General features: G+C 55.1%; 2 protein-coding genes across 5 annotated transcripts in view; both read left to right on the top strand.

The window, feature by feature from the left end:
- ABCC8 (ATP binding cassette subfamily C member 8) overlaps window positions 1-20,427 on the top strand; it is a 75,486-nt gene extending 55,059 nt beyond the window's left edge. Inside the window, exons 19-39 of one of the 2 annotated variants that reach the window (XM_065882138.1) lie at window positions 581-679; window positions 1,752-1,836; window positions 2,502-2,582; window positions 3,865-4,002; window positions 5,495-5,620; window positions 6,548-6,647; window positions 6,875-7,116; window positions 7,220-7,386; window positions 8,496-8,565; window positions 9,061-9,218; window positions 10,922-11,014; window positions 14,925-15,027; window positions 15,569-15,682; window positions 16,033-16,153; window positions 16,304-16,434; window positions 17,292-17,370; window positions 17,577-17,685; window positions 18,089-18,192; window positions 18,973-19,106; window positions 19,569-19,631; window positions 20,184-20,427. In XM_065882138.1, the coding sequence (XP_065738210.1) occupies window positions 581-679; window positions 1,752-1,836; window positions 2,502-2,582; window positions 3,865-4,002; window positions 5,495-5,620; window positions 6,548-6,647; window positions 6,875-7,116; window positions 7,220-7,386; window positions 8,496-8,565; window positions 9,061-9,218; window positions 10,922-11,014; window positions 14,925-15,027; window positions 15,569-15,682; window positions 16,033-16,153; window positions 16,304-16,434; window positions 17,292-17,370; window positions 17,577-17,685; window positions 18,089-18,192; window positions 18,973-19,106; window positions 19,569-19,631; window positions 20,184-20,321 (2,455 nt within the window). In that variant the 3' untranslated portion in view covers window positions 20,322-20,427. The remainder of the gene's footprint in view (window positions 1-580; window positions 680-1,751; window positions 1,837-2,501; window positions 2,583-3,864; window positions 4,003-5,494; window positions 5,621-6,547; window positions 6,648-6,874; window positions 7,117-7,219; window positions 7,387-8,495; window positions 8,566-9,060; window positions 9,219-10,921; window positions 11,015-14,924; window positions 15,028-15,568; window positions 15,683-16,032; window positions 16,154-16,303; window positions 16,435-17,291; window positions 17,371-17,576; window positions 17,686-18,088; window positions 18,193-18,972; window positions 19,107-19,568; window positions 19,632-20,183) is intronic. The other variant, XM_065882137.1, reaches the window with a different exon arrangement.
- A 3,499-nt stretch (window positions 20,428-23,926) lies between these two features.
- Window positions 23,927-25,992, top strand: KCNJ11 (potassium inwardly rectifying channel subfamily J member 11). 3 transcript variants are annotated; one of them, XM_065882177.1, is made up of 2 exons: window positions 23,927-24,066; window positions 25,071-25,992. In XM_065882177.1, exons 1-2 carry the CDS (start codon window positions 24,053-24,055, stop codon window positions 25,990-25,992), a joined length of 936 nt encoding a protein of 311 aa, XP_065738249.1. In that variant the 5' UTR covers window positions 23,927-24,052. The 3 variants fall into 3 exon arrangements, with proteins under 3 accessions (XP_065738249.1, XP_065738248.1, XP_065738247.1); XM_065882176.1 differs by lacking the exon at window positions 23,927-24,066 and adding an exon at window positions 24,826-24,899; XM_065882175.1 differs by lacking the exon at window positions 23,927-24,066 and having other exon boundaries at window positions 24,826-25,992.
- The last annotated feature ends 647 nt before the right edge of the window (window positions 25,993-26,639 follow it).

Below are 26,639 nucleotides of genomic sequence, written 5' to 3'. Positions count from 1 at the left end.
ATGCGGTGGTTCGGAGGCCACCGCCGCTCCCTTCACACCAGATCAGTTTTGTCTGGTGGTCATCTTTTGCTTTTCTTTCTTTCCTTTTTTTTTTTTTTTTGTCTTCAGAAACCACATCACACTAAATGTGGGTTCCTTGACTCTTCATTTTTAAAAAGTTCCGTTTGGAGTGTTACCTGCTAACATCAAAGTCGAGTGGTTTGAGGGCTACTCAAGGAAGGAGGAAATCAGGGTTCAAGTATTTACTTAGTTTGGTCACACTTTGGGGTCTTCCCAGGCTCTGGGTAGAGACTTAGGAAGGGCAACAGACTGAAGGGGTGGGATAGGGAGGGGTGGAGAGCAGGGAGGGGTTGAGGTCCCTTATCCCCCTGCCAGCTAAGACCCAGCACCCAAGCCTGCCTTGGGCCCTTGGGGAACAAGAGGCCACCAGGAGCCACTCAAAGCAGATTTCTGCCAACTGCACCTCCTCATCTTAGTGCTGCCCCCACCCCCTTGCCCCAGTTTAAGCCATCAGCTTGACAACCACCTCTGACAATGACGCCCTGAGAATACCTCCCTACTCCTGCCCCGCTTCTTCCAGGAAGAGAGGCCCCGTGGCCTATGCTTCTCAGAAACCATGGCTGCTAAATGCCACCGTGGAGGAGAACATCACCTTTGAGAGTCCCTTCAACAAACAACGGTAAAAGCCTCGAGGAGGTGGGTTGGGGGGCAAGCTGGGGGGAGGGGGAGCAATTGGTCATGCATTAGCCACTGCCCCAGCCCCCAAGCCCGGCCGGCTGCCTGCTCCTCCGTCGACCTTCCTCACCCAGCCATCCTGCTCTCCAGCCCCCTTATCTGGATTCCAGCCTATTCCATATGGTCCATCTGGAAATGATCCAGATGTGCTGGGTATCAGGGCAGTCCAGCTCCCGTGGTTGAGAAGGCAGAAGGGGAGGGAGGTGCAGGAACCCTGGTGCCTTCTCTTGAGGTTGGTGAAAAGGCTCGCCCAGCCCTCCATGAGTCTCCATCTCGTGATTCCCTACCCCCAGCTGCGCAGCTTGTACACAAATCCCTCCAGTGCTAACGACTGCTAACATCCATGGAGCTCTTTCCAGCTGCTCTTGCTATGCATGATTTGCTGTAATGCTCACATCAATCCCAGTAGGCAGGTACTATTATTATCCCCATTTTATAGATGAGGAAACCAAGACTCAGGAAGGTTAGGTAACTTTCCCAAGGCCACCCAGCCAGTAAGTGACAGAAATGGGTTTCAAATCCAAGTCTTCCTGACGCCCAAGTACATGTCACCAAGACACTGTGATGCCTCCATGCACTCTGGCTGGCACCTGCCCAGGCTGAGAGCTGACCAGGGAAGTGTGAGGGGAGCAGGCTGGGCGAATATTTGACCAGCCATCATCATTTACTGCCTAAGCAAACCAGCAGTGATTTTTCCCTGGCAGTGCTCCAAGCATGGGCTCTGGCTACAGCTTTTCCCACTGCACAGGGGCCCCAGGCCCTCTCTTGTCACTTTCGTGGCTATCTGCTCCCATCCAATTTCATCTTTCAAATATTTAACTTTCTTCATGATGGTGTCAGGTGCTGCCCTCAGCTCTTTTCAAGCTCACGGGGTGTTTGCTTGCACCCATCAGGAGGCCCGTTAAAGCCATTGCTCCTCCTGGGCACGCCTGCCTGGAAGGTAATGACCCTCTGCAAGTGCCCAGGCCCGCCTCTGGCCAGGCTGATCAGCTGTGTCCCCACCCACCCCACTGCAGGTACAAGATGGTCATCGAAGCCTGCTCCCTGCAGCCAGACATCGACATCCTGCCCCATGGAGACCAGACCCAGATTGGGGAACGGGTTAGTAGCAGCTTCCAGGGGGTGGTTCTCAAAGTTGGGGCCCTCAGCCTCCCCTACTCCCCACCCATCACCATCACCATGCCCTGACATCCTTCTCAGGGAGAACAGGTAATGAGAAATGAGAGAGGGGGAAGGCTGAAGAGTTGCCTGCAGTGGGATCAAAATGATCTCCTTGAGCCCTGGGTGGGTGGCTGTCCTCGAAAAGTTTTCGGTCTTGCTTGGTGCAGAGGTCAGCTTAGCACTTTCCCAGGCTGGAGATGACTCGACATCTCCATTCATGCCCCAAGTATGTACTGAGAGCCCGCACAACACTGCGCTAGACTCAGGGTGGTTCTTCCTGTTCCCTCTCCAGTCGGGGTCCCTCCTCCATAAGCTTAAACAGATAGGATTCTTCTGCGGCTGTCCTCCTTATGTGTGATTTAAATCCGCCCTTCCTCCATCCTGGTTTTCATGGGTCAGATGGTCCCTAGCACCTTGGGAATCATTCTCCCCACTTCTGAATGAATTCAGTAAACATGTACAAGTTCCCCTTCTCTGCCAAGTGAGGAGGGGGCAAAGAGGTGCATAGAGCCAGGCCTCCCTCCCAAAGAGCTCACAAGCAGGGGCCAGGACAGTCTCTCCTGAAGGGCTGTGAGGGCATGACCTTTCCTCCCCTTTGGCGGCAGGGCATCAACCTGTCCGGTGGTCAGCGCCAGCGCATCAGCGTGGCCCGAGCCCTCTACCAGCACACTAACGTCGTCTTCTTGGTGAGTGCACCAGCTGGTACCTCCTTGGGGCCCTCGTGTCTGGCTGCCACCTTGGCTCATTGCCTACATAGATAGACAGACCCCCACACACCATCACCCAACAACCTCCCCCTCCAGGAGCAATCCTCTCCTGCCAGAGATATTACCTACCCATCTTACTGATGGAGAAACTGAGGCAAGGTTAGTCCAATTGACCCATGTGGATTTCACACTGGGCTCTGGGGAGGCGAGTAGTAATTATAGGCCTCCTCCCTGTAGGACAGCCCCAACCTATTAACACTTATTTAGCCCGACTATAAAAATGGCAAATACATGGAAGGTGAGTTACCGCTTCACATCTCATGCCCAGAGCAGACATTGCTAATTGATCACAGCTTTCTTTCCCATGGAAACTTAACCTGGCCTCAGAATCCTTCTCAACACAGCACTCCAGTTAACCACTAGTAATCAAACATGAGATAAAACTTATCTATACCTGCCCTACTTCATGCCAAGTTCTGAGTGAGGTGCCTTAGTTGATACTGAAGAATTCTAAGACCCAGCCCTTGGCCTCAAAGGTTGAGAGTCTGATTAGGGAGACAGAGCTTACCCACACTCAAGAGCCACAGCCCACTTAAAAGCCAAACTGTGTGACACAGACTATGTCCAGGGAGACAACTGTGAGGGCTAGAGTAATCAGGGAGGGCTTCCTAGAGGAGGGTCTTGAAGAGTGAGTCAGTTAAACAGAAGGAAAGAGGAAGCCCATTTGGACAGACGGTTAGAAGAAGGAACCTCAGGTCTCTGACCCCAGCTTTATTCTCCACCCTCCACTATTACTATGAGTAATAGTTCACCAGACAGACAAGAGGCAGATCAGCACTCCAGGCAGAGGGAACAGCTTGGGCAAAGGCCTGGAATGGCAAATTCCCTGGAAAGCTGGAGCGTAGGGAGCTTGCACAAGACAGATGAGAAGTGAGACTGGAAAGGAAGACTGAGCAGGTGGTAAATAAAGGGCCTGGATTAGTGTGCTAAGGAACTCAGACTTCATAAACTATAGGGAGTCAGTGGAGGTTCAGGAGTCAGGAAAGGCTTGTGATTAGATCTGTTTGAGAGGCATAACTGATAGCCCCATTTCAAGATGAGGCAACCGAGGCCCAGAAAGGTTGGTTGCACTGTCCAGGACCACGCAGTGGGCTGGGTTCGTGTCAGCCCCTAAAACAGAGCTGGTGTAACTCTGGTGGTTTTTACACTCACCGTTATCCCCTCTTCCCATGTGTGTCCCTACCTTCTCCCTTCTGCCTAGGATGACCCCTTCTCAGCTCTGGATGTCCATCTGAGTGACCACCTGATGCAGGCTGGGATCCTTGAGCTGCTGCGAGATGATAAGCGGACCGTGGTCCTAGTGACGCACAAGCTACAGTACCTGCCGCATGCAGACTGGGTGAGGGGCCACAAGGGGTCAAGCTGTGGAGGGCTGAGCTGGGAGAGGCAGTCGGACATCTTCAAAGGAGTCAATCAGATGTCTCAGTAGCAACTGCTGAGGGCCACAAAGCAGAAGAGGTCAGCAATGGATGGCTTCACACAGGCTGGGCCAATCAGGGAGACCCTGCATAGCCCAAGGTTTGGTATCACCTAGAGCTGCAGACATCCATATCCTGACACGGGCCCCATGTGGGTACACACAAGGCTGGCACAAAGAAGTCTCAAAAAGAAGCAGACACTCAGTTCTTACCTCTGTTTCCTGCCCAGTTTGATGACTCACCCCCCTAGCCTTGGGGAGTGCCCATTTGGAGGGGAGAGCCATCTTTCTGCCCACTAGTGTATCAGATTCAAGTTAGGATCATATGGAAACAAACAACGGCAGTAGTAATAGAAACTTCAATACTACCAGTAGAATGCAATTTTGTGAAATCCCACATCAGTTAAATTCCCATATTCCTCAACATAAAGACAATAGTTACTTTTCAAATAACTGGAAAGCATTTAATTTTTAAGATGGAAATCATGTGACTTGTGAAATCTGGGTCTTGCCTGAATCCTACATAAATTTGTCCAGGGAAATTGAGGTTCTTCCTAAGCTTCAGGTCTGTGTTAATCGGCCCTGCTAATTCCCCCCAAATAAGTCTTCCTTCTACATGTGGTAAGATCTTCCCTCTACTGCGAAAAAAAAAAAAAGATCCATATTTTTCACAAAAAGATATTAAAGCAGAAAAAAGAAAAAAAGTTAGATTTCTTTAAAAAGCTATTAAAGCAGGTACAGGTTTGTGTCTGAGTTTTTGTGGTGATTCTGGTGAGACAATCCAGGACAATCTTTAGTCCAAAGAAGGCAGACACGGAGGTGCCTGGTTCCTCAAGGTGTCAGTGAACAGGACTCCTGGGCATCCGTCCCTGAACCCCAGCATGGGGTTGGTGGGGGTGAGAGGAGCAGGATGGGTTTCTGAATTACTGATGGGTCTACATGGATATAAAACATTGAATGTTTCAAATAAAATAAGTTTTATTGATTTCAAAGAGGCCACACACACTTAGACCAACAGGTGCTTTGCCAAACACGGGTGGAACATATCAGACCTGCCATGAGGAGGCGCTAAGGGTAATGTGCTATTAGCCCTTTCAGTGTATGGAAACAGCTCTCCTATCCTTGGGGATAACCAGACAGCTTGACCAGGATGCTCTAATTTGCTCTGCAAACCCTCCTATCAACCACAGGGCAACCATTGAGAATACCCGCCCCCCCCCCCCCGCCAGAGGTACCAGACTCTAAATCCTGGAGTGTGTTGCTGAGGGCAGTGGGCAAGCTGGAGGCCGTTTGTGGTGGGGAAGAGATAGGTGCTCTGTGTACATCCATCTTAGACCTCTCGGTCAGGCAGGGGTGTGACCTCCTCTCTTCCTCCCCAGCCAGCCCCCCGCCAGGTTTGTTTCTGTCTTTCCAGATCATCGCCATGAAGGATGGCACCATCCAGAGAGAGGGCACGCTCAAGGACTTCCAGAGGTCTGAGTGCCAGCTCTTTGAGCACTGGAAGACCCTCATGAACCGGCAGGACCAAGAACTGGAGAAGGTGGGTGTATTTTGGGGGTCAGTCAGCCACCCCCTGAGGGGAAGGTTTTGCTAGAACCTAAACTCATAAAGGTCTTCCTGCCCTCATTGGCCCCAGGAAGCCCCCCCTCCCCCCCCACACACACAAAGGACAGATGTGGGAGCTGGGCATGAACTCGCTTCCACTAGAGAGCCAGTACCTGTGCCAGCTACCCAAGGCAGGGTCGGGAGGATGACATCCGCTTATCCTGAGATAGGTACCATTTAGTTACAAAGCTTCAGATAACCAATGCAAACTGGCTAAGCAAAGAAAAAAAGGGTGGGTAGTTAAGGATTTATTGGCTCAAGAAACTGGAAAGTCAGTGCCATAGCTTCAGGTGGAGCTAGATCCAGGTAGTCAAGCAATATCATCAGGAATCTATTTCTCGCCATCCCTTGGCTCTACTCACCTCACATTGGCTTCATTCTCATATAACAATGAGGGTCACTGGCAATCTCAGGTTTCCATTCTCCCAGGTCAACAACTCTGCCAGAATGAAAGTGCCTCTTTCATGATAGTTTAGCAAAAGTCCCAGGGCTGACTCTTATTGGTCTGATTTGGTCATGTGCCCACCCCAAACAAATCACTGTGGTCAGGGATGTGGAATGTGAAGATTGACCAGTCCTGGGTCACATGCACACCCCAGAGCAAGGGAGAATGATCAGCCCCCTGAATCACAGAGACTAAGAATAGGGGAGAGGTGGTCTCCCACAGGGATATAGGGGTGCTAGTAGCTGATGAAGGGGAAGGAATAAATTCTGGCAGGCAAACGTGTCCATCTGGACCGTCCCCCAGGCAGCGGCAACCTAGAAACTGACACTGGACATCACCAGGGGTGGTTGCCCCCCTACCCTCTCTTTTCCCCTCTGCACACCCTAAGGACATCGGCCAGACCCATCTGTCTTTTAGGAGACCATTGTGGAGCGAAAAGCCACAGAGCCACCCCAGGGCCTGCCCCGGGCCATGTCCTCGAGAGATGGCCTCCTGCAGGATGAGGAAGAAGAGGAAGGTACAGACAGTGGGACTGGAGTGAAATCATGGCCTGAGGTCTGATCAACCATGAGGAGACTAAGATTTAGGGTTCTGGGAGTGGGGAGATAGTGTGCCTCTGATGAAATCCCATCCCATCTGTGTGCCTCAGGCTTTCCACCTGTAAGTGGGGCTGACACACACCCCTGGTTCCCCTCAGAGGGGTGTGCAATGTGAAGCCACAGGGAGGGTTCTTGCGGCCTGCAGAGGAGGTGGCCGAGAGTGAGGAGGAGGACAACTTGTCGTCGGTGCTGCACCAGCGCGCCAAGATCCCGTGGCGGGCCTGCACCAAGTACCTGTCCTCGGCCGGCATCCTGCTTCTCTCACTGCTCGTCTTCTCCCAGCTGCTCAAGCACATGGTCTTGGTGGCCATTGACTACTGGCTGGCCAAGTGGACTGACAGCGCCTTGATCTTGAGCCCCATGTCCAGGAACTGCTCCCTCAGCCAGGTGTGGCCAGCAGCCCCAGTGCCGGGGCAGGGGTGGGGGGAGGGCTGAGCATGGACCCTCCCCCCCCCCCGCAGGACCCTGCCTCATTCTCTGCCAGGCCCAGGAGTGCTCCCTCGACCAGACCGTCTACGCCATGGTGTTCACAGTGCTCTGCAGCCTGGGCATCGTGCTGTGCCTTGTCACATCCATCACAGTGGAGTGGACAGGGCTGAAGGTGGCCAAGAGGTTGCACTGCAGCCTGCTGAACCAGATCATCCTGGCTCCCATGAGGTAGGCCTCTCCCCTGGCTGTGCTGGGCTGTGGGCAAGTCATTGTTCTCTGGGCCTCAGGTCTCCCATCAATAAAATGGGGATATATGATCTCTGTCACAGGCTTCTGGGGGTGACTCAAGGAGATGATGTGAGAAAAGTGCCCTCCTCGGTGCAGAAAGCAGAGGGAAACTGGCATGTACTCAGCCAGACATGGTGCTAGGAATCTTACATGGTTAGCTCATCTAATTGTCACCACAGCCCTTCACAGCGAGTGTCTGCAGGCTCTGCGTAAATGTTAGTTTCCCCTCCCTAGTCAGGTACCACCCACGGTTCAGCTCTCACCTCCCCTGCCTCTCTCTCCGCCCGCAGCCATTCTGCAGGTTCTGACCCCAGGGACACACAGGGAAGCTGTTCTCATCCTCCGTAATGGGATGGATAAAACCCCCAAAGGCTGCTTGGCGTGAAAGAGGTTTAAAGCTGTCGCAGCCCAATTGGCTGGCTAACTCGGTTTACAAATACAGTAGGCAAACAGCTTATCTGGCCCCTCCTCAATGCCAGACCTCACCATCTGCACTTCTTACTTTTCAGCCTTGTGAGCACTCTATGGCCCACAGACACGGCCTCCGGGTTTACTTACCCTCTATTGGTCCAGATCTGTGGTTCTGAAATCCTCTTGTTGGGGTTGTGCCGGTTCTGGGTCACAGCTGGAGTGCTGACAGCCGGAGTGGCCTTGCAGGGTCAGCCGGCCAGCAAGCTGCCCTGGGGCCCTGTCCCCTCCCCACCCTGAGAGAGTTGTCCCTCTGGAGAGAGCTCTGTGTCCCCAGGAGGACACAGAGGGAGTCCTGAGTGTGTCGGGCAGAGTGATAAGCTGAGAACGGTGGCAGAGGTCACACGTGGGCTGTAGGGTCAGAGAGGCTGGGGAGGGGCCGGCACTCCTTTGGGTGGCCACCGGAATTCTCAGCGACACAGGCCAGATGTCTACAGACCTGCAAAGGCGCATGCCCCTGGGAAAGCAGACCTGGGGATGACCCCATAGACATTGAAACGAAAGAAATAACTGTCCTCCTTCAGTAAACAGGAAGGAAATCAGTAAACACATGAGTAACTGCTCCTCTGGTTACCTCTTAGGTTTTTCGAGACCACACCCCTTGGAAGCATCCTGAACAGGTTCTCATCCGATTGTAACACCATCGACCAGGTACACAGGACGGCGACGCATTTCCGCAGTTCAGAGAGGCCAGGCCCCCAGGAGCTTTTCCTGTCTGGCACTGGTTTCCCCAGATCAGAGCCATGGGTTAGGAACCCAGTGGCCCCCATCTGATTATAATGCTGCCTCAGGACCTGGGGCCTCCCCTGGGAGACCCTCATAATAAGGCTGAAGGAAACCACATCCCTTTGGCTTCCGTCCAAGCCCCCTCTGGCTCACAATAAGGTTCCAAGCATACTCTAGACCCAGGTGACTGATTTTGTGGAGAATATTCATTTTGATTCAGCCTGTGTTCTTTCTTTGCCATCATACTAGATGGTGAAAAACAAAGCTCTAATTCCTGTTCTCAGGGAGCCTACAGCGTAGCTGCAGGGGTAAGACATGCACCCGTAATAAAGGAAGAGAGCAAAATATGGCGCCAGGTAACACACTGAAGGTGATCAAATACCAAAACTCACCTCCCTTTCTCACCCTCCCCTCCTGCAGCACATCCCGTCCACGCTGGAGTGCCTGAGCCGCTCCACCCTGCTCTGTGTCTCAGCTCTGGCCGTCATCTCCTATGTCACACCTGTGTTCCTCGTGGCCCTCCTGCCCCTGGCTGTCGTGTGCTACTTCATCCAGAAGTACTTCCGGGTGGCATCCAGGTGATGGCAGCACTTGCCAGGGGGTGAGGGATGGGAAGTTCTTTGCCACAGGCACTTCAGCACTGTTATTAGAATCATCATCGTAGAAGCAGTTGAGTCGTGTCCCCCAAAACAATGGAAAATTGAAGTATTCATATTCCACTACCCTAATATAACCATCTGTCAGCACGCACACACTGCAGTTACTCTCTGAACTGTTTCCTTGGGTGATATGCTCAGGACTGGGATTGCTAGGTCAGGGTGTAGGCACGTGATTATGCCCTTCATTCGTTTTGCCAAAGTGCTTCCCGGGAGGATTGTATGATTCCAGTGTCCAGGCTGATGGCTGATGCATAAAATCAGAGGGCACCTGATGTGAGGGGTCTTATGGCAACCAGACCTCCCAACCCACGTGGATCCAGAGCGTGGCTAGAAGCCTTGACTCGAGGGAGCCTCTCACGGCCTTTCGCATTGATCACATTCGCCTTCATGAGCCTTGGAGCCACGCATGACTCTTTCCTACTCAAAATTTTCTAAGAATGTTCTCTTGGAAGTTCTTTCTGGGAGTGATTCTGTTAAGCTCATAGATTCAAAGGTTTGTAGGGACAATTTTTAAGAATCTTTAGGCCAGTGTGTCTCAAACTGCCAATCACAACCTATCAGTGGGTCATGAAATCAGTATCATAGATCACAACCCGTAACTTTTTTAATGAAATAGAATAGAAAATATGAGACTGTATTCACATAGTAACAGTAAGCTTTGCTTGATGAAACCTTTGTTTTGGTCATGTATGGTGGTGTGTGTGTACTGATTTGTGATACAAAATGTGTTTCTTACTAGGAGTTGTGGTCAGAAAGGTTAAGTACCTCTCTCAAGTACACAGAGTTTGTTAGAAATGAGTCAAAATACTGATTGGCTATGATAACAATAATTAAATTTAGATACATTTTGGCCACAATTACCTTGCCCACAAGGATCACGATTTGTATAAACGGCTTTTTGCCTGGGTGACCCAGAATCCCCTGGTACCCACGTGGAACATAGTGCACTGATATTCACAAAATCACAGTGGCTTTTTAAACACCGTACAAGCTGATCTACAAGGTTCATTTCTTCTGCCAGAGAAACCACCCTGTTCCCCTGGCACCCACTCCGGCCCTGGGGACCAGTTTGTCCAGGAAAGCTGCTTCCTGCATTCCCAAGCTGACCCCCTTGGCACTAATACACTTGTCAAGGTGCAGCTGTGGGGAGCAGGAATAATTCTGTTGCCATGGAAACCACTGGCCTTACCCTCTCCGGGAGCTCTTTAAATCCAAAGCCTGTGGTGGTTATCACGGAGGGGACTGAAAGCGTGGAGTTTGGTCTTTCTGTTCCTTTGACTAGCTGTTCAAGTTGTTCGCCTGTGGAAGGGAACTAACACTGCTGCAGAGTGAGGCGGTGCGGCAAAGCAAAGAGACAGATGCAGACGTGAGGTGGACGATGCCCAGGATAACAGTAACCGTTCAGCGTGCTCTGCTCAAGTATCTACATAAACGAGCTCATCCAGTCCTCACGACTGCTTGATGGGGTGGTACCCTTGTCTCCCCTCTTTACAGGCGAGAAACTGAGGCCTAGAGAGGTGAAGCTATTTGCCCGCACTGTAGTAGGAGGTGGAGCCAGGATTCAGACCCAGGCTGAGCCCTGAGCTGCCCTCTTAACCATTCGGCTCTGCTCCCCTGCACAGGGACCTGCAGCAGCTGGACGACACCACCCAGCTCCCGCTGCTCTCGCACTTTGCCGAAACCGTGGAAGGTCTCACCACCATCCGGGCCTTCAGGTACCAGATTCACCCTGGGGGGGTAGGGGGGTGGGGATGGAGCCAGGGTCACAGGTCATGAGATTCAATTCTCAGGGCTCTGCTTAGGAAAGCCCAGGACACATGTCTCCCACCCCCTCATCAGTCCCCAAGGCCAGTCCACCCAAGGTGTCAGGTCTAGTGGACTCTAGCGGCATGATCCAGAGAGGAGAATCTCAGGCCTAGAGCCAAGCCCATGGCCTCTGTGAACTAAGGCAAAACATGAAAAGAGAAAAGGCTGGGACAATTCCTCACAAATCAGTGCTGGAAAGGCCCTTACATGGTGTGGGCCAGCCCTGAGGCCATCTTCCATTGAGACTTTCCTGTGAGCCAAACACTATGCTCAGTACTTTCCATGCCAGTCTCATTCATTCTGCACTGCAGTCTGAAATGGAAAGCTTGACTGTTCCCAGTTCTCAGATAAGGAAATTGAGGCTGTCTGTAAGGTCCCACAAAGTACAGATTTGAACCTGCTTGTTCATTCAACAAACATTTACTGAGTGTTCACCAAGCCCCACACCAGGCACTAAAAAGACAAAAATGAGTCAGATGAGCCCCTGCCCTGGAAGCATTTACAGTCCAGGCTTTGAGCAGGCCAGGACAAACCCACGTGACAAATACTCTGAAAGAAAGGGGGACACAGGCTCTGGGAACATAGAAGGGAGGCAGTCATGGAAGGCTTCATTGAGGAGGTGTCATTAGTGCTAGGACTCAAAGAGGAGATAAGACTTCACCAGGCTGGAGGAACTCTCCCAAAACTTCAGTTTCAGTTCCTCCAAAACTCCCACCATCCTCTTGCCGCTCTGAGTTGTGATATTGGGCTTGACAGAAGCATCTGAGGCTGCCTTGGGAGTGGAGGGGGCTGTTGCTCCCCACCTCAGTCTCTGTCTGAAGTATTAGGGCATCTCTCCTCCAGATAGACAGGCCAGAGACCCCTGACCCAGATACTGGGGCTCTGGTCTCTAAGCCTCACCCAGAGAATGATTCTAGGTTATTTTTAGGATGGCACAGCTGTGCGGGGCATGACAGTAACCATGTGACACCAGCCTTGTGTCCAGTAACCCTAGGGCTCAAGGGCCAGCCGACAGGGTTTGAGGAGGCTTGCCTGCATCTCCTCCCTCCAACCCCCAAAGTCTAGCTGCTGCCCTGGGAGAGGTGCCCAGGCTCCTGGCACAGCACCGCAGCCCCAGTTCACTCTCTGGGGCATCTGGGGCCGATGGGAGGTCCTCTTTGGGGTCTTGTCCTAGTAAAGCAAAGCAAAGCAGAGCTCTGCCATGGCCTTGGCTCTGCTCCCTGGACATCCCCTGCCACTGTGCAAGCCTGTGCTGTCTTCCCCACAGAAGCTCCCTGGAGCCTGGCATGACTCCAGGGTTTCCTTCCAGCCTCCTCCTCTTCTCAAGCCTGAACTCCCCAGTTCCTTCACCTTCCAGACCCCTCAACACTCCTGGGCCAACCTCTACTCTAAGTTTCGGTGATGCTCCTCTTAGAATTGATATCCTGGAGGCCTTTGGGCAGGGCCTGGGGCAGAGAGAGTGCGACTTTCCTAGAGTGGGCCAGACCCTTCAGTAGGATCTGAGTGTATGCCCACATCCTGCAACCAGCCTCAGACCAAGCCAGAGGTTAGCCAGAGAAACTGCTGCTTGGGAGGCCTCCCACACCCGGCACTGACATGGTCAATGAGTTTTAAATTTGAGTGAAGGACTTTTTACATCTTCCCTGAGTGTGTTGAATTCATTGGCTTTTTGCCCAGAGGCCTGTCCTGCTGAGAGCTACCTAGCATTTATTGGTTGTACACTTCCCACGTGCCAGGTATGTGTGTGGGTTATTACATTTAATCCTCATAAGAGCCTCATGACATAGGTAGGAGAAGCTACGCTGTACAACTGAGGCTGAGTATCCAGCCCAAGGTCACACAGACAGTGAGAGCTGGTGCTGGGCTTGGAACCCAGGCCTGGCTGACCTTCCGGGTTTTTCTGGAGGCCCTGCTTTTTCCCAAGGAAAGTTTCAAGGGTGCCCAACACTGAATGGTTGTTTCAGTCCATGTAGGAACTATTACTATCCCCATTTTACTGGTGAGGAGACTGAGGCTTGGTCCTGAAGCACAGCCTGTAAGTAATAATGCTCAGACTCCAACCGGGGTCCACATGGCCCCAAAACTGGGGCTCTTTCCACATTCCTTATACCGTCATACACCTACCACAGAAGCTCCCATCTCACGCACACTCTCATGCACACCCACCCCTCAGGCCAGTCACACACCCCTCAGACTCCCCAGTCACTAACACATGAACTCACACATACATACACATCTACAGCACCCACTTACTCACACAGACCCTCAGACCGATGGTTTCACACTCCCCTCAGACACATCACCCACACACACACATCGACCCTGTGGCTGGGCGATCACACCCTCTCACAACTCAGAGACTTGCTTTGCTCTCCTCAGACACATGATTCAGACACAGGCCCTCCACTCAGAAAAAATCGAAGCGGAACAAACAGCTTCTGGGAGTGAAAAGCAAATGCCCACGAGATCCATCTTGAGTTCTTCTGAGTCCCCTCAGTTGTTTCCCTGAGAGCATATGCTGAGACAGCTTTCATTCGTTCTTTCATTCACCATCAAACAAGTACACCTGGCCCCTCCTCTAGGCCTGGCGCAAAGTCTGAAGGGGTGGCCAAGGAGAGCGACACCAGGAGCCCAGGCTTGTCAGAGAGAAGAGGCAGATCCCTACAAAGTAACCCAAGGGAGAACGTGATGAGGGCATGAGGGCAGGAAAGAAGCCTCCAGAGTTCCTTGTACAGAGAGGTCCCGTCTATCTTAGAGGGTCAGGGAAGGTTCATTCGTTAGACAGATATTTATTGACAGTGCCAGGTGCTGGGGATACATTAGTGACCAAAACAAACATGGTCTCCATCCTCATGGAGTTTACAGTCTAGTGAGGGAGATGGACACTAAACAGCTAGAGAAATTAACATATGAGCAGAGGTTATGAAATAAACAGGCTGCAGAGATGGAGAAAAAGAGGCCAGGAAAGGCCACTCTGAGGAGGTGCCACTTAAGGTAAAGCCTGAAAGTGGAGAGGAGTCAGCCTTGGGAAGAGCAGAGGAGAAAGCCTTCCAGGCAGAGGGAACAGCATGTTCAAAGGCCCTGGGGTGGAGAAGAACTTGGCATTGTCACAAAACTGAAAAAAGGCAAGTAAAGTAATAAATTACTTTACTGTAATTTCTGTGTCTGCAACACAGTGAGCAAGGGAATTTGTGGCATGGAAGGAGGTGGGTGAGGTTGGCAGGAGCTGGCTCACACAGGCTTCTGGCAAGGAGGTGGTTCTTTATCCGAAAAGTCATTCATATTCTTAGCAGGGGAGAGATAGGATGCAATTTATGACTTAGAAAGATTATGCTGGCTGCTGTGTGGAGGGTAGACTGAAGGGAGATAGCAGGTAAATCTATCAGGAAGCTGATACAATAGTCCAAGTGAGTTTGCAGTGGGCAGGAAGCAGGCCAGAGGCAGGCAGAGGCCAGGGCTATTTTGGAGAAAGACATAAGAGGACTGAGGGATTGGATGTGAATCCCGATGATTCCTGGGTTTCCAGCCTGAGCACCTGGGTGGGTGGAGGTGCGCTTTATTGTGACAGGGAAGCCCTGCAGAGGAGAACAGGTCTTGGGGTGAAAACAAGCGTTTGAAGGAGGTGGCACCTTTGACAGGTTTGAATAAGCAGGAGGGAGCTGGGAAGGAGTTCCAGGAAGGAGTGGCATCCATAAGGCGGCAGAGGTGGCATGTCTGGGGGCTGCTGAGGCCCGGGCAGCCCCCTCTGCAGGTGAGGAAAGTCCCAGGGGCTACATGGACCACGATTATTCCCCCTCACCCTCCCCATCCTCCCCCCAGGTACGAGGCCCGGTTCCAGCAGAAGCTCCTTGAATACACGGACTCCAACAACATCGCCTCCCTCTTCCTGACGGCCGCCAACAGGTGGCTCGAAGTTCGCATGGCAAGTGGCCCCCAGCTCCCCGCACCCCGGGGACAGGGGGTTCTCACAGGGCTGTGCAGCCAGAGCAAGGGCCAAACAGGGACCAGAGGGTGGGAAGAGAGGACGGATACCGGCCTGGTGTGCACTCGGGGTGGGCATCGAGCCTTCCTGCTTCTCCCAACTCTGCTGGTCCTCCCCGTGTCTGACCTGAGCCCTCCCTTCCTTATATCACTGCCTGGACGCTTGTGTGTCTGGGGTGTGTGCCAAGAGCGAGAACAGTTGTGTGTTTAGCTGTGACAGGTGTGTCTGAAGTGGGTCATATGACAGGTGTGGGCCAGCTGGTGAGGCATGCGTGCTGACCTTGGGGGCGGGGGGAGCAGAGCTGTGTGCATACGTTGTCTACTGGGGCTCCAGCCTTCATAGCCTCCTGTGTGTCTGATGATATGTTGCGGGGCTGGGGTTGAGTCTCGGCTGAGCTGCTCTGTGCCCTGAAGGGAGTGAGGGGTAGGGGTGCTGTACCTTCAGCCCCTGAGGGTCCAGGCCAGCTCCACTCCCTCTGCAGGAGTACATTGGTGCATGTGTGGTCCTCATCGCGGCCGTGACCTCCATCTCCAACTCCCTGCACAGGGAGCTCTCTGCCGGCCTGGTGGGCCTGGGCCTTACCTACGCCTTAATGGTGAGTGGCAGCAGGTGGGGCAGGGGAGGAGTCAGACACCAGCCCCTGGGGAAGCCCAGGGCACCTTCCCTGACTGAGACGCTCCCAGGCCTTAACCCAAGCTATACCGAGTCTGATGCCAGAGGGACCATGTGGACAGGAGGGCTTACTGCAGGTCCCTGCCCCTTCACCTAGGCCTGGGCCCCAGGTGGGGGTGGGTGAGGATCCACACTCACTGTAACCTCCATGGAGGGCCCCCTGGACAGTCAGCGGTGGGCAGCAAAAGGCATCCTCAACTGTAAGAAGAGCCATCCTGGTGGCCAGGGACAGGACCAAGTGATCACTAACTGTGAACGGCTTGCTCCCCACAGGTGTCCAACTACCTCAATTGGATGGTGAGGAACCTGGCGGACATGGAGCTCCAGCTGGGGGCCGTGAAACGCATCCACGGGCTCCTGAAAACTGAAGCAGAGCGCTACGAGGGGCTGCTGGGTGAGGGGCGCGGGAGGACTTCTGGGGAAAGGGCCCAGCATGGATGTGTGTTTGGGTCGAGGGGGACACGAGGAGCCTGGGGTCAGGAGGGCATACCTGGATGCCAGCTGTGGCCCACACCTGGCAGCTGACCCCCAGCCCGGCCCCCAGCACCATCGCTGATCCCGAAGAACTGGCCAGACCAAGGGAAAATCCAGATCCAGAACCTGAGTGTGCGCTACGACAGCTCACTGAAGCCAGTGCTGAAGCACGTCAACGCCCTCATCTCCCCAGGACAGAAGGTCAGGGGAGCGGGGAGGGCAGAGGGCTGGACCGCCTCACAGAGTCACCTCCTGGCCCTCAGGGCCCGCCAGGCCTCACACCCATTCAGACCCCCAGTCTCCCAGGCCCGGGCCTCTCGCCTTCTCCTCCTGCTGCCCTCACTCACCCACCAAGGAGATGGACAGGACACCCCAGACTCCCCTGACTCAGAGGGGTTTTGTCAGGGCCCCCCACAAATGGTTAGGGGCTCTCCCAGGACACTGTACCCTGAACTTCAGAGCAGGGTCCTGGGGCAGAGAGTGAGGCCCTGGCCTGGGGAGGGAGCTCCTGTCTGGCGCTCCGATTCAACTCTGACTGACTCCCCCCTCTCTCCCCCTCTGCTCCGACGCTGCCCCTCTCCTCCTGTCTCTTTGTCTCTGTCTCTCTCACTCTGTCATTGTCTGTGGCTGTCTGTCTCACTGTCTCTGACCTTTAGATGTACCTCTGTCCCTGCCTCTCTTATCCTTCTATATCACCACCTCTGTCTCCGTATCGGATGCGATGGGGTGAGAGACCACTCCAGTTCAAGGTGGGGTACATCCTGCACACAACGTTCAGCCACCCCTGTGCCCTCCCGCCACACCCAGGCACATAGAGAGACACCCGTGTCCCCAGCTCCCCTGCAGTCATGTATCACACCCAGCCAGACAAGTAGGAGCCCCCTCTGGATCCACTGCAGAAAACAAGCCCAAACCCGGGCCCAGCCCTGGCTAAAGAGTTGCTGGTCAGAACACCAGGACGAGAAGAGACGCTGGGGCTTCCCACGCCTGCACAGCCCAGCACTAGAGGCTCCCAGACACCCCAGGTGCCCACAGCGTACCTGCTCCTCTCTTTTCAGATTGGGATCTGCGGCCGCACAGGCAGTGGGAAGTCCTCCTTCTCTCTTGCCTTCTTCCGCATGGTGGACATGTTCGAAGGTGAGCTGTACGACGGGCACCCCTCATGTACCCACAGCCACCAGATGGTACCTCAGTCCTGGGTATGGTCAGACATCACAGGAGGCCCAGCCATCACTACCTTCCCCCGCATCCTCGTTGGGACCCATGTTGCAGGCAGACCCTGTCCGCAGTGCCACCGTCTCCCCGCTCCTTGGTGCCCCACCTGTGACACTGTTTGCATGCAGGGCGCATCATCATCGATGGCATCGACATCGCCAAACTGCCGCTGCACACCCTGCGCTCGCGCCTCTCCATCATCCTGCAGGACCCCGTCCTCTTCAGCGGCACCATCCGGTGAGCCCCCTGACCCCCGCCACCAGGCCCACCCCAGCCCCCGGCCCGGCTCCTCTCCTCCAGATCTGGGGCATAGAGAGGAAGGGGTGGACGAGCCTCCCTGGGCAAGCAGCCCTGCTCTAGCTCTGGGCATGAAGGGCTGGCGCGGGTTCTTTAAAGCTGCACCCTCATGCCTTTCTCTTTTCCGTTAGGCCTAGGCACTGGTAGGGGTCCCCCAACCCTCAAGCCTGGGATGCTTTCCTCCACCCACTGCCAGCACCTTGCTGCCCCCTCCCAGCCAGGCCCCCAAGTCAATCAGTTCCCACTCACTGCTCCCTTCACCAGCCTCACCCTCTGCGAGTCCCCTGGGAATAGAGCCAGGACCCTGCTCCCCTCTCTAAGGGCTTTGTGTGTCACCCTCCAGATTTAACCTGGACCCGGAGAAGAAGTGCTCTGACAGCACACTGTGGGAGGCCCTGGAGATAGCCCAGTTGAAGCTGGTGGTGAAGGCGCTGCCAGGAGGCCTCGGTAACTACTCCTGGCTGAGCACAGGCCGGGTACTAAAGGACACTTGTAAGGGCTGGGAAGGGACAACTCACACCCGTGTCTTAGCTTTGCTCAGAGTTTAGAGTCTGGGGTCTGGCAGGATCCCAGAGACCATTAAGTTCTACTTCTCACTATATAGGAGCTCAGAGATGTCAAGTGATTTGTCCCAGGTCACACAACTGGTCAGTGAGGATCTGGCCTCTCCTACAGGGCACAGGGGTACAGTAAGGGACTTGCAAGTCCCCAATACCATGATGGTATATTCGGCCCTGCCCTCCGCATCCACCTGCCTGCCCAGTTCTGCCCTGAGGGGGGAGAGGACTGACTGGAAATCACAGGCACAGGTCACTCATCAAGGCTACTGGGAAGACTGTGTCCCCACCCCGGGGGTCAGCAGAACCTTGGTGTATCTGTTGAAACCCCTGGGACAGTGGGGGCCGGCCAAGCCTTGGCTTCAGAAAATCACCCCACCAAGGCCTATACACATGCAGGACGGACACACTCTGTGCTGATGCGCCTCCCAGAACTGCCCAGGGCCACAGCCGTGCATAACTCCAGGGAGCGCTCTTCTCTTTGTAACTCTAGCAGATGGCATCCGTGTTGTGTAAGGTGCAGCCACGCTGTGCACACCTGTACTCATGACACACACCTACATATTTACCCCTGTACACACACTTCCTGAAACCCCAAGCCACTCCATCCACTAAACTCACAACGCAGAATTAACTCAGCCCTGCGCCCCCTTCCTGGGGCTGTTTTCAGATGCCATCATCACGGAAGGCGGGGAAAACTTCAGCCAGGGCCAGAGGCAGCTGTTCTGCTTGGCCCGGGCCTTTGTGAGGAAGACCAGCATCTTCATCATGGACGAAGCCACGGCTTCCATCGACATGGCCACGGTCGGTGCTGGGCACACCCATGGGGTGGGGGTCTTGGAGAGGGTTTTTGGGGGTGTTAGGGAGAAGGTTGCACAAAATAGTCCTGAAACTCAAGTTGCCTTTAACATCAAGTCATATGGAGCAGAAAAGGCGACGGGCTGGGGGACCCTGATTCCAGCTAGTCTTAAGGCTGGAATATAACACACATACACACAAGCTGCACACGGACCCACAAATTTCACACCCATCCCCACAACCCAGCACACCCAGACACACTCACAGCACACACACATGCACGCAGCTGAGCTCCCCACAGGCGGAGCCCAGCCCCTGAACACTGGGAGCCTGGTTGGTCCTATGGGGACTAGAGCCAGAGGGAGGGGGTGGGGCTAGGGTTGGGGTCAGATGGGAGCTGGGCCAGAAGCCAGGCCAGACCCCACCCACTGGGCAGGTGAGCCAACAGTTGCTGCTCCGACCTGGCAGGAAAACATCCTCCAGAAGGTGGTGATGACGGCCTTCGCAGACCGCACTGTGGTCACCATAGCGGTAAGGGGCCCATGATGGGGTGCAGGGGGGACACCCAGAGAGACAGCTGGCCTCCTGAGGCTGTCATCAGTGGGCAGCCTCTGGGCTCACCTGTGCCTGGTAATCAAGAGAGGACCCTGTGGCAGTGCAGGGCAAGGAGTCTGGCAGGCTTGCAGCGAGCCTGGATTGCAGGATTTGGGGTGTAGGAGGGTTTGTGCCTGCACTTCCCTCAGACCTCCCCTCTTTCTCCAGGTTCCAAGGTCCGCTCCTGTCCCAAGGGCCTGTGAGCTAGGCTAGGGTTACTTCTCCAGAGCAAATGGGAGATGGGGGTGTTGGGAGAATCTCTGAGTCTTGAAGCCTGGAGGTGGGGCAGAGCTGAGACCTGGTGAAGGAGAGGGTGGCATTAGCAGATGGAGGGTTTGGAGTTACAGCCACCCCGGGAAAGGGCAGTCACCGCAGAGATAAGACATTCTGGCCACAAGCCTCCTCCTCCAAGCTGCAGGAGGGATGCCTCAGCTGCCCCAGCCCGGCCCCCCACCCCCACACCCTGACAGCCCCTCCTGCCCCGCCCAGCACCGCGTGCACACCATCCTGAGTGCAGACCTGGTGATCGTCCTGAAGCGCGGCGCCATCCTTGAGTTCGACAAGCCAGAGAAGCTGCTCAGCCAGAAGGACAGCGTCTTCGCCTCTTTTGTCCGTGCAGACAAGTGACCTACCAGAGCCCAAGTGCCATCCTATGCCCCACCCTGCCCCCACCTCCCGCCTGGGTTCTCTAACTGTAAAATCACTTGTAAATAAAGAGACTGGTTATTTCCTACCAGAGGCCGTGGGTCTAGTGGGCAGGGACTGGGGTGGACCATGGGTCCCGTGGAAACAGTCTGACTTTAGCACCAGGCAGACCTGACGAAGCTCCGTGAGTGTGGGCAAAAGCATGTTTCCTCATCTGTGACATGAGGGCTGTCTTAGTCTGCTAGGCTGTATTCGTCCGCTGCAACAAAATGCCATAGCCTGGGTGGCTTAAACAGCAGAAATTCATTGCTGACAGTGCTGGAGGCTGGAAGTCCAAGATCAAAGTGTCGCATGCTTGGTTTCTCCTGAGGCCTCCCTCCTCGGTTCCAGACAGCCACCTTCTAGCTGCGTCCTCATGCAGCCTTTCCTCTGTGTGCACACCCCTTTTATCTCTCTCTGTCCTTATTAGGATACTAGACGTATTGGATGAGGTTGCACTCCTATGACCTCATTTAAACTAAATTACCTCTTCACTGGCCCTATCACATTGCAGGGGCTCCAATATATGAATTTGGGGGGGAATGCAATTCAGTCCATAACAGAGTTATAGTATTTTTGTGATTATCTCATCAGATAAGGTAGCAGATCTGCATATATCTTGGTCCCTTTTCCTTCTCAGTTTAATTCTTGGATTAAAACTGTGGGTCCCCAGGTACCCCGGATTAGCATTATTTCCATTGCAAATGACAGGAACCCAACTCAAAGTGGCTTAAACAGTGGAATTTATTATCCTATGTGATTGAGAAGACCAGGAGGTTACTACTTGAAGCACGGCTAGATCCAGGTGTTTGACATCAGGGGTGATGAATTCCATCTTCCTCTCCCTCCCCCATGACAGATGGCCACTAGCACCTCCAGCTTACATCCTACCCCTCTGAAAAAGAGAGGGGCCTGAATCACATGTCCCCATCTCCATCCCACACATAGGGACATTCAGAAGTGGGAGAAGGGCGGCCGTTCAGAGAGAAAGCACAGTACATATGCCACAAGTCATCCAGGTAGTGACTGGGACATACTGGGGCCCAGACGCTGGGGAGACTAAAAATCAGCTGTCCTCGGACTCCACGTGCATCATGGGACACGAGTGTATACCTGTCCCACCAAGAAAGGAAGGTGCTTGTTTGCGTATCATTTTATTATCATTTACACGTTGCCTTCAGTACCGGCTGTACCAGGCCCTTGGGGTGCAGACCCAGGAGTCTGGGGCCTTCATCCTTGTTGTACGCAAGGGGGTCAGAGTCATACGGCGTAAAGAAAATCCACCAGTCATTGGAGAGGGGTCCAGCACAGACCCTTCTGGCTGTTCCAGGAGCCAGAGGAGCTCAGGAAAGGAGAGCTCTGTGAGGCCTGGCAGGCTCCTGGGAGAGGCAGGATTTAAGTTGGGCATGGGAAGGGTGGGAATTAGATAAGCAGAGAGCTAGAGAAAAGGGCCCATGAGGGGGAGGGGAAATAAGATCAGAGAGCCTTGAATGCCAGGACAAGGAGTCTGGGACATGCCTATGCACAAAAGGGAAGTGGAGAAGGTTTCTGAATGCGAAAGGGACCTGACAAGTGCAGTGTTTGGGGGAGATGAGTATGAGGAGGTGCAGGATGGAGCAGAGCAGGAGGCTGAGCCCTTTTGGTGGGGGGCTCGCCTTCCTGGCAAGCGAGGCCTCAGGGTCACGCTGTGAGGCAAGTCCTAGCCTTTCCAGCTCTGCGATGCCTCTGGGGGCCCGGCACTCCCTCCACCGTTGGGCCTCCCGGGAGCAGAGCCTAGGGAGGGAAAAGAGGATTCCCACCCCCCATGCCTACGACCAGCCAAGGGATTACAGGGAAGTAGCAAGGGCACAGGGGCACGTCACAGCTCACACTGAAGTCTTGCAGAGATGCCTAAGGCCATTCTAGCCCAAATTCCTCTATAGCACCCCTGAGGGTGTGCCAGCCTCGACTTGGATACCCCATAGGTGAGGGTCATCTCTGGTAATTAGAAATGACTCTTCCATACGTGAAATCAAAGCCAGCCTCTGTTCCACTCAGTGTCTATACTGGTTTATACTTTGGACCACACAAAATAGTCCATCCCCCTTGGACCTCAGGGGTTTCTGTGATAGTATCTGAACTCCCTGGGAAGACTCTCCAAGGTTCCTTTTCCGATGGCTGAGCAGCTGTAGTTGCCCCAGGGTTTTCCTGTGTAACTCTGTCTCCTTGAGCTGCCCTCTCTGCTCACCCTATTTTCCTTTCCCCACCCTAAGCACTGCATCTCTGGCAGTATAGCCCAAGGTCTACCATGAGTAGTAGAGGGGGCCCAAGCCACAGGACAATACTAGGTTGATGCCTGCAGTAGAAACACCACTCCTCTTCAGGCCAAGAGCTTAGGACCCCCAGTGCCCAAGCTAGCCCTGACACAGCTCCTCAGGCTGCAGGTGTAAGGAGGTGTAAAGCAAGTGCCAGTAGCTCAAACCCCCTTTAAAATGCAGGGGTGGGGGCTTCCCTGGTGGTGCAGTGGTTAAGAATCCGCCCGCCAAAGCAGGGGACACGGGTTGGACCTTGGTCTGGGAAGATCCCACATGCCGCGGAGCAACTAAGCCCGTGCACCACAACTACTGGGCCTGCACTCTACAGCCTGCGAGCCACAACTACTGAACCCGTGTGCCACAACTACTGAAGCCCAAGTGCCTAGAGCCCGTGCTCCACGGGTCACCACAATGAGAAGCCTGCGCACCTCAACGAAGAGGAGCCCCCGTTCACTGCAACTAGAGAAAGCCCACGAACAGCAACGAGACCCAACACAGCCAAAAATAAACAAATAAATTTTTTAAAAATTTTAATAAATAAATAATAAAATAAGATATAATAAAATGCAGGGGTGGGATTGAAAGTGTGGGTCATGATTGAGAAGACGCAACCACCCAGGCTTCTGGGCTGCAGCATCCAGTATCCCCTGTAGTGGGTGTTAAACTATGTTTCTACACCTACTAAGGTACATCTCCACCCCCCCACCCCCAGGAAGTCCGTGGCTTTTATCAGACCCTCAAAGGATTCGTGACTCTGAAAATACTAAAATCATTGCCATAGAAAAGAAGCGATCAGTTATGAGTCCTCGGGCCACCTAATCTCCCCGCCCCAACCCCAGTCACCAGGTTGGTGACACAGCTCCTCGGTACCTCCTTTTGCTGGGAACCCACAAAGCCCAGGCGGATATTGACCCAACCCAGGATGGGAAAATTGCGGTGGGACCAAGGCGACAGGGCATCGGTCCCCAGAATGGGAGGGCGGGTCACGACTCCCTTCACCCCGCCCCCGTCCCGCCCTGCCCCGCCCCGCCCTAATTTCGTAGCGTGTGGGCTGGGAGGAACCTCTTTAGTCCATCTGATTGGGCAAACTCCCAAGGCCAGACGAAGCGAGCCGGGAGAAGGAAGACGGTGGGAGGTGAATGGCGAGGGGCGGGGCTTGAGCTTGTGCCCGCCAGCCCTCCAGCCCAGGAATAGGTCGGGCTCCCCCTGGCGGCCCCCGGCCCCCACTCCACGCCTCCGGCGTTCGGTGTCCTCAATTCTCCACCCCACCTAGCACAGGTCGGCCTCCGCGGGCCGATTGACACACAGAAGGACCGGAGGACGGCCCTCCGCGAGCGCCCGGGCAGCAGGAGGGGGCGGGGAGGCGAGGACTGCGGCTTGATGAGCAGGAGCAGGTGCCGCGGCGAGGAGCGCGGGGGGCGCAGGGACGGAGCGGCGGGCGGGGTCGCGGCGCCGGCGTGCGTGCTGCCGGCGCGGAGCCGGGAGGCCGCGGCTTAGAGTGGGCCCCGCCAGCCAGGTCGCGCTGGGGGCGAGGGGATCAGGAGTGGAGCTGGGTGGAGTGGTGACTCTGGAGGACGGAGGATCCCAAGGAGACAGAGAGGACGAGAGCTAGAGGGAGATCGGAGAGCGGCGAGAGCTCTACGGAGGGTGGGTTAGGAAAGAGGTACCTGGAGGTGAGACGGTATGAAACTGGAGCTTGGAGGGGAGCCCGGGGCCGAAATGGGTGAGGCGGGAAACACGGTGCGGGTTGTGTGGGGTGTGGTCGGTTGGTAAGATCCGGAGGTGTGACGTTCCCAGGTGGGAGAGGTGGGTTGAGAAAGAAGGCTGAGTGGAGAGAAGGGTCCTAGGGAGACGCCCAGGGGTGGTCAGTGAGTGGAGGAGAGCTGAGCTGGGATCCAGAGCCAGGTGGGGAACAGGCAGAGTAGGGGGTTCAGTAGGCAGTGGGCAGGTGGGCTGAGGTGTGAGGCTGGTATAAAGTGAAGGAGGGGCCAGGTGGAGCTGAGGATGAGTCTAGCTGGGGAGGCATCTCAGAAGTGAGGCCGGTGCAGACTTAGGGTGGTCCCAGGGCAGAAACCCCAAAGTAGGTTGAAGGCTCAGTCGGGTGGTTGCTCCTCCCCCATGGGGGAGACCTCTCCCTGGTGGTCGCTGGAGCCATGCTGTCCCGCAAAGGCATCATCCCTGAGGAGTATGTGCTGACGCGGCTAGCAGAGGACCCGACAGAGCCCCGGTACCGTGCCCGTGAGCGGAGAGCCCGTTTCGTGTCCAAGAATGGCAACTGCAACGTGGCCCACAAGAACATCCGGGAGCAAGGTCGCTTCCTGCAGGACGTGTTCACCACGCTGGTGGACCTCAAGTGGCCATACACGCTGCTCATCTTCACCATGTCCTTCCTGTGCAGCTGGCTGCTCTTTGCCATGGTCTGGTGGCTCATCGCCTTCGCCCACGGTGACCTGGCCCCTGGTGAGGGTGCCGCTGTGCCCTGCGTCACCAGCATCCACTCCTTTTCATCTGCCTTCCTTTTCTCCATTGAGGTACAGGTGACCATCGGTTTTGGCGGGCGCATGGTGACCGAGGAGTGCCCTCTGGCCATCCTGATCCTCATTGTGCAGAACATCGTGGGGCTCATGATCAATGCCATCATGCTGGGCTGCATCTTCATGAAGACTGCCCAGGCCCACCGGCGGGCTGAGACCCTCATCTTCAGCAAGCATGCGGTCATCGCCCTGCGCCACAGCCGCCTCTGCTTCATGCTGCGCGTGGGCGACCTCCGCAAGAGCATGATCATCAGCGCCACCATCCACATGCAGGTGGTGCGCAAGACCACCAGCCCTGAGGGCGAGGTGGTACCCCTCCACCAGGTGGACATCCCCATGGAGAATGGTGTGGGTGGCAATAACATCTTCCTGGTGGCTCCCCTCATCATCTACCACGTCATTGACGCCAACAGCCCGCTCTATGACCTGGCGCCCTGCGACCTGCACCACCATCAGGACCTTGAGATCATCGTCATCCTGGAAGGTGTGGTGGAAACCACGGGCATCACCACCCAGGCCCGCACCTCCTACCTGGCCGACGAGATCCTGTGGGGCCAGCGCTTTGTACCCATCGTGGCCGAGGAGGATGGCCGCTACTCTGTGGACTACTCCAAGTTTGGCAATACCATCAAAGTGCCCACGCCGCTCTGCACGGCCCGCCAGCTGGATGAGGACCCCAGCCTGCTGGATGTCCTGACCCTCGCCCGCGGGCCCCTGCGCAAGCGCAGCATGGCCGTGGCCAAGGCCAAGGCCAAGTTCAGCATCTCTCCAGATTCCCTGTCCTGAGCTCTGCTCCCTTGGGCCCCCCTCCTCATGTGCGTGCAGGCCAGTGTGGCATGGTATGTAGAGTGGACGTAGTGCGGGCCCCTCGGCCAGGCCAGGACCTGTTAAGAGGCTGGGCCCTCCTCATCTCAGCCTCCCTGCCTGCTGCTCGCCCAGGGTGTTGCAAGGCACTTGTCGCTACTCTATTTCTGGCCTCAGCAGGAGCCTGTGCCGGGTTATTTTTGTCCCTGCTCCTCCCAGCCCCAACTCAGGACTGGCTTTCCCCCCGACCCTGCCCCAGGCTAGGGGAGCTGTGGGACGTGTCAGGCCCTAAAGCTGGGACTCCATCTAGTCCTCGGCCCCCACGACCGACTGGCTGCAAGCTGGACGGGTGGCTGGGGAAGAACAGTCCCCAGATGGGAGGCCTGCTGCTCTGTTTCTGTGGCTCTGAGAGATGCCTGTGGTGAGGCCCCAGCCCCTACTTGGTCCCTGAAAAGGTGATGGCCAAAAGGGTGGGCCTGGCCTGCTGGGGAGGGCAGGCAATGAGGGAACACAGTCTAGCTGGAGGGCTGGAGATGTGGAGCCTCCCTGGGGCGGGCTTGGCAGAGAGGAAATGGCACCGGGAGGCTTACCTTGCTGAGCCCTGCCCAGGCACGGGGAAGGGGAGACAG

Source organism: Phocoena phocoena, chromosome 8, assembly GCF_963924675.1.
Source record: "Phocoena phocoena chromosome 8, mPhoPho1.1, whole genome shotgun sequence".
NCBI lineage: Eukaryota > Metazoa > Chordata > Mammalia > Artiodactyla > Phocoenidae > Phocoena > Phocoena phocoena.
This window is presented reverse-complemented; position numbering and strand designations above follow the sequence as displayed.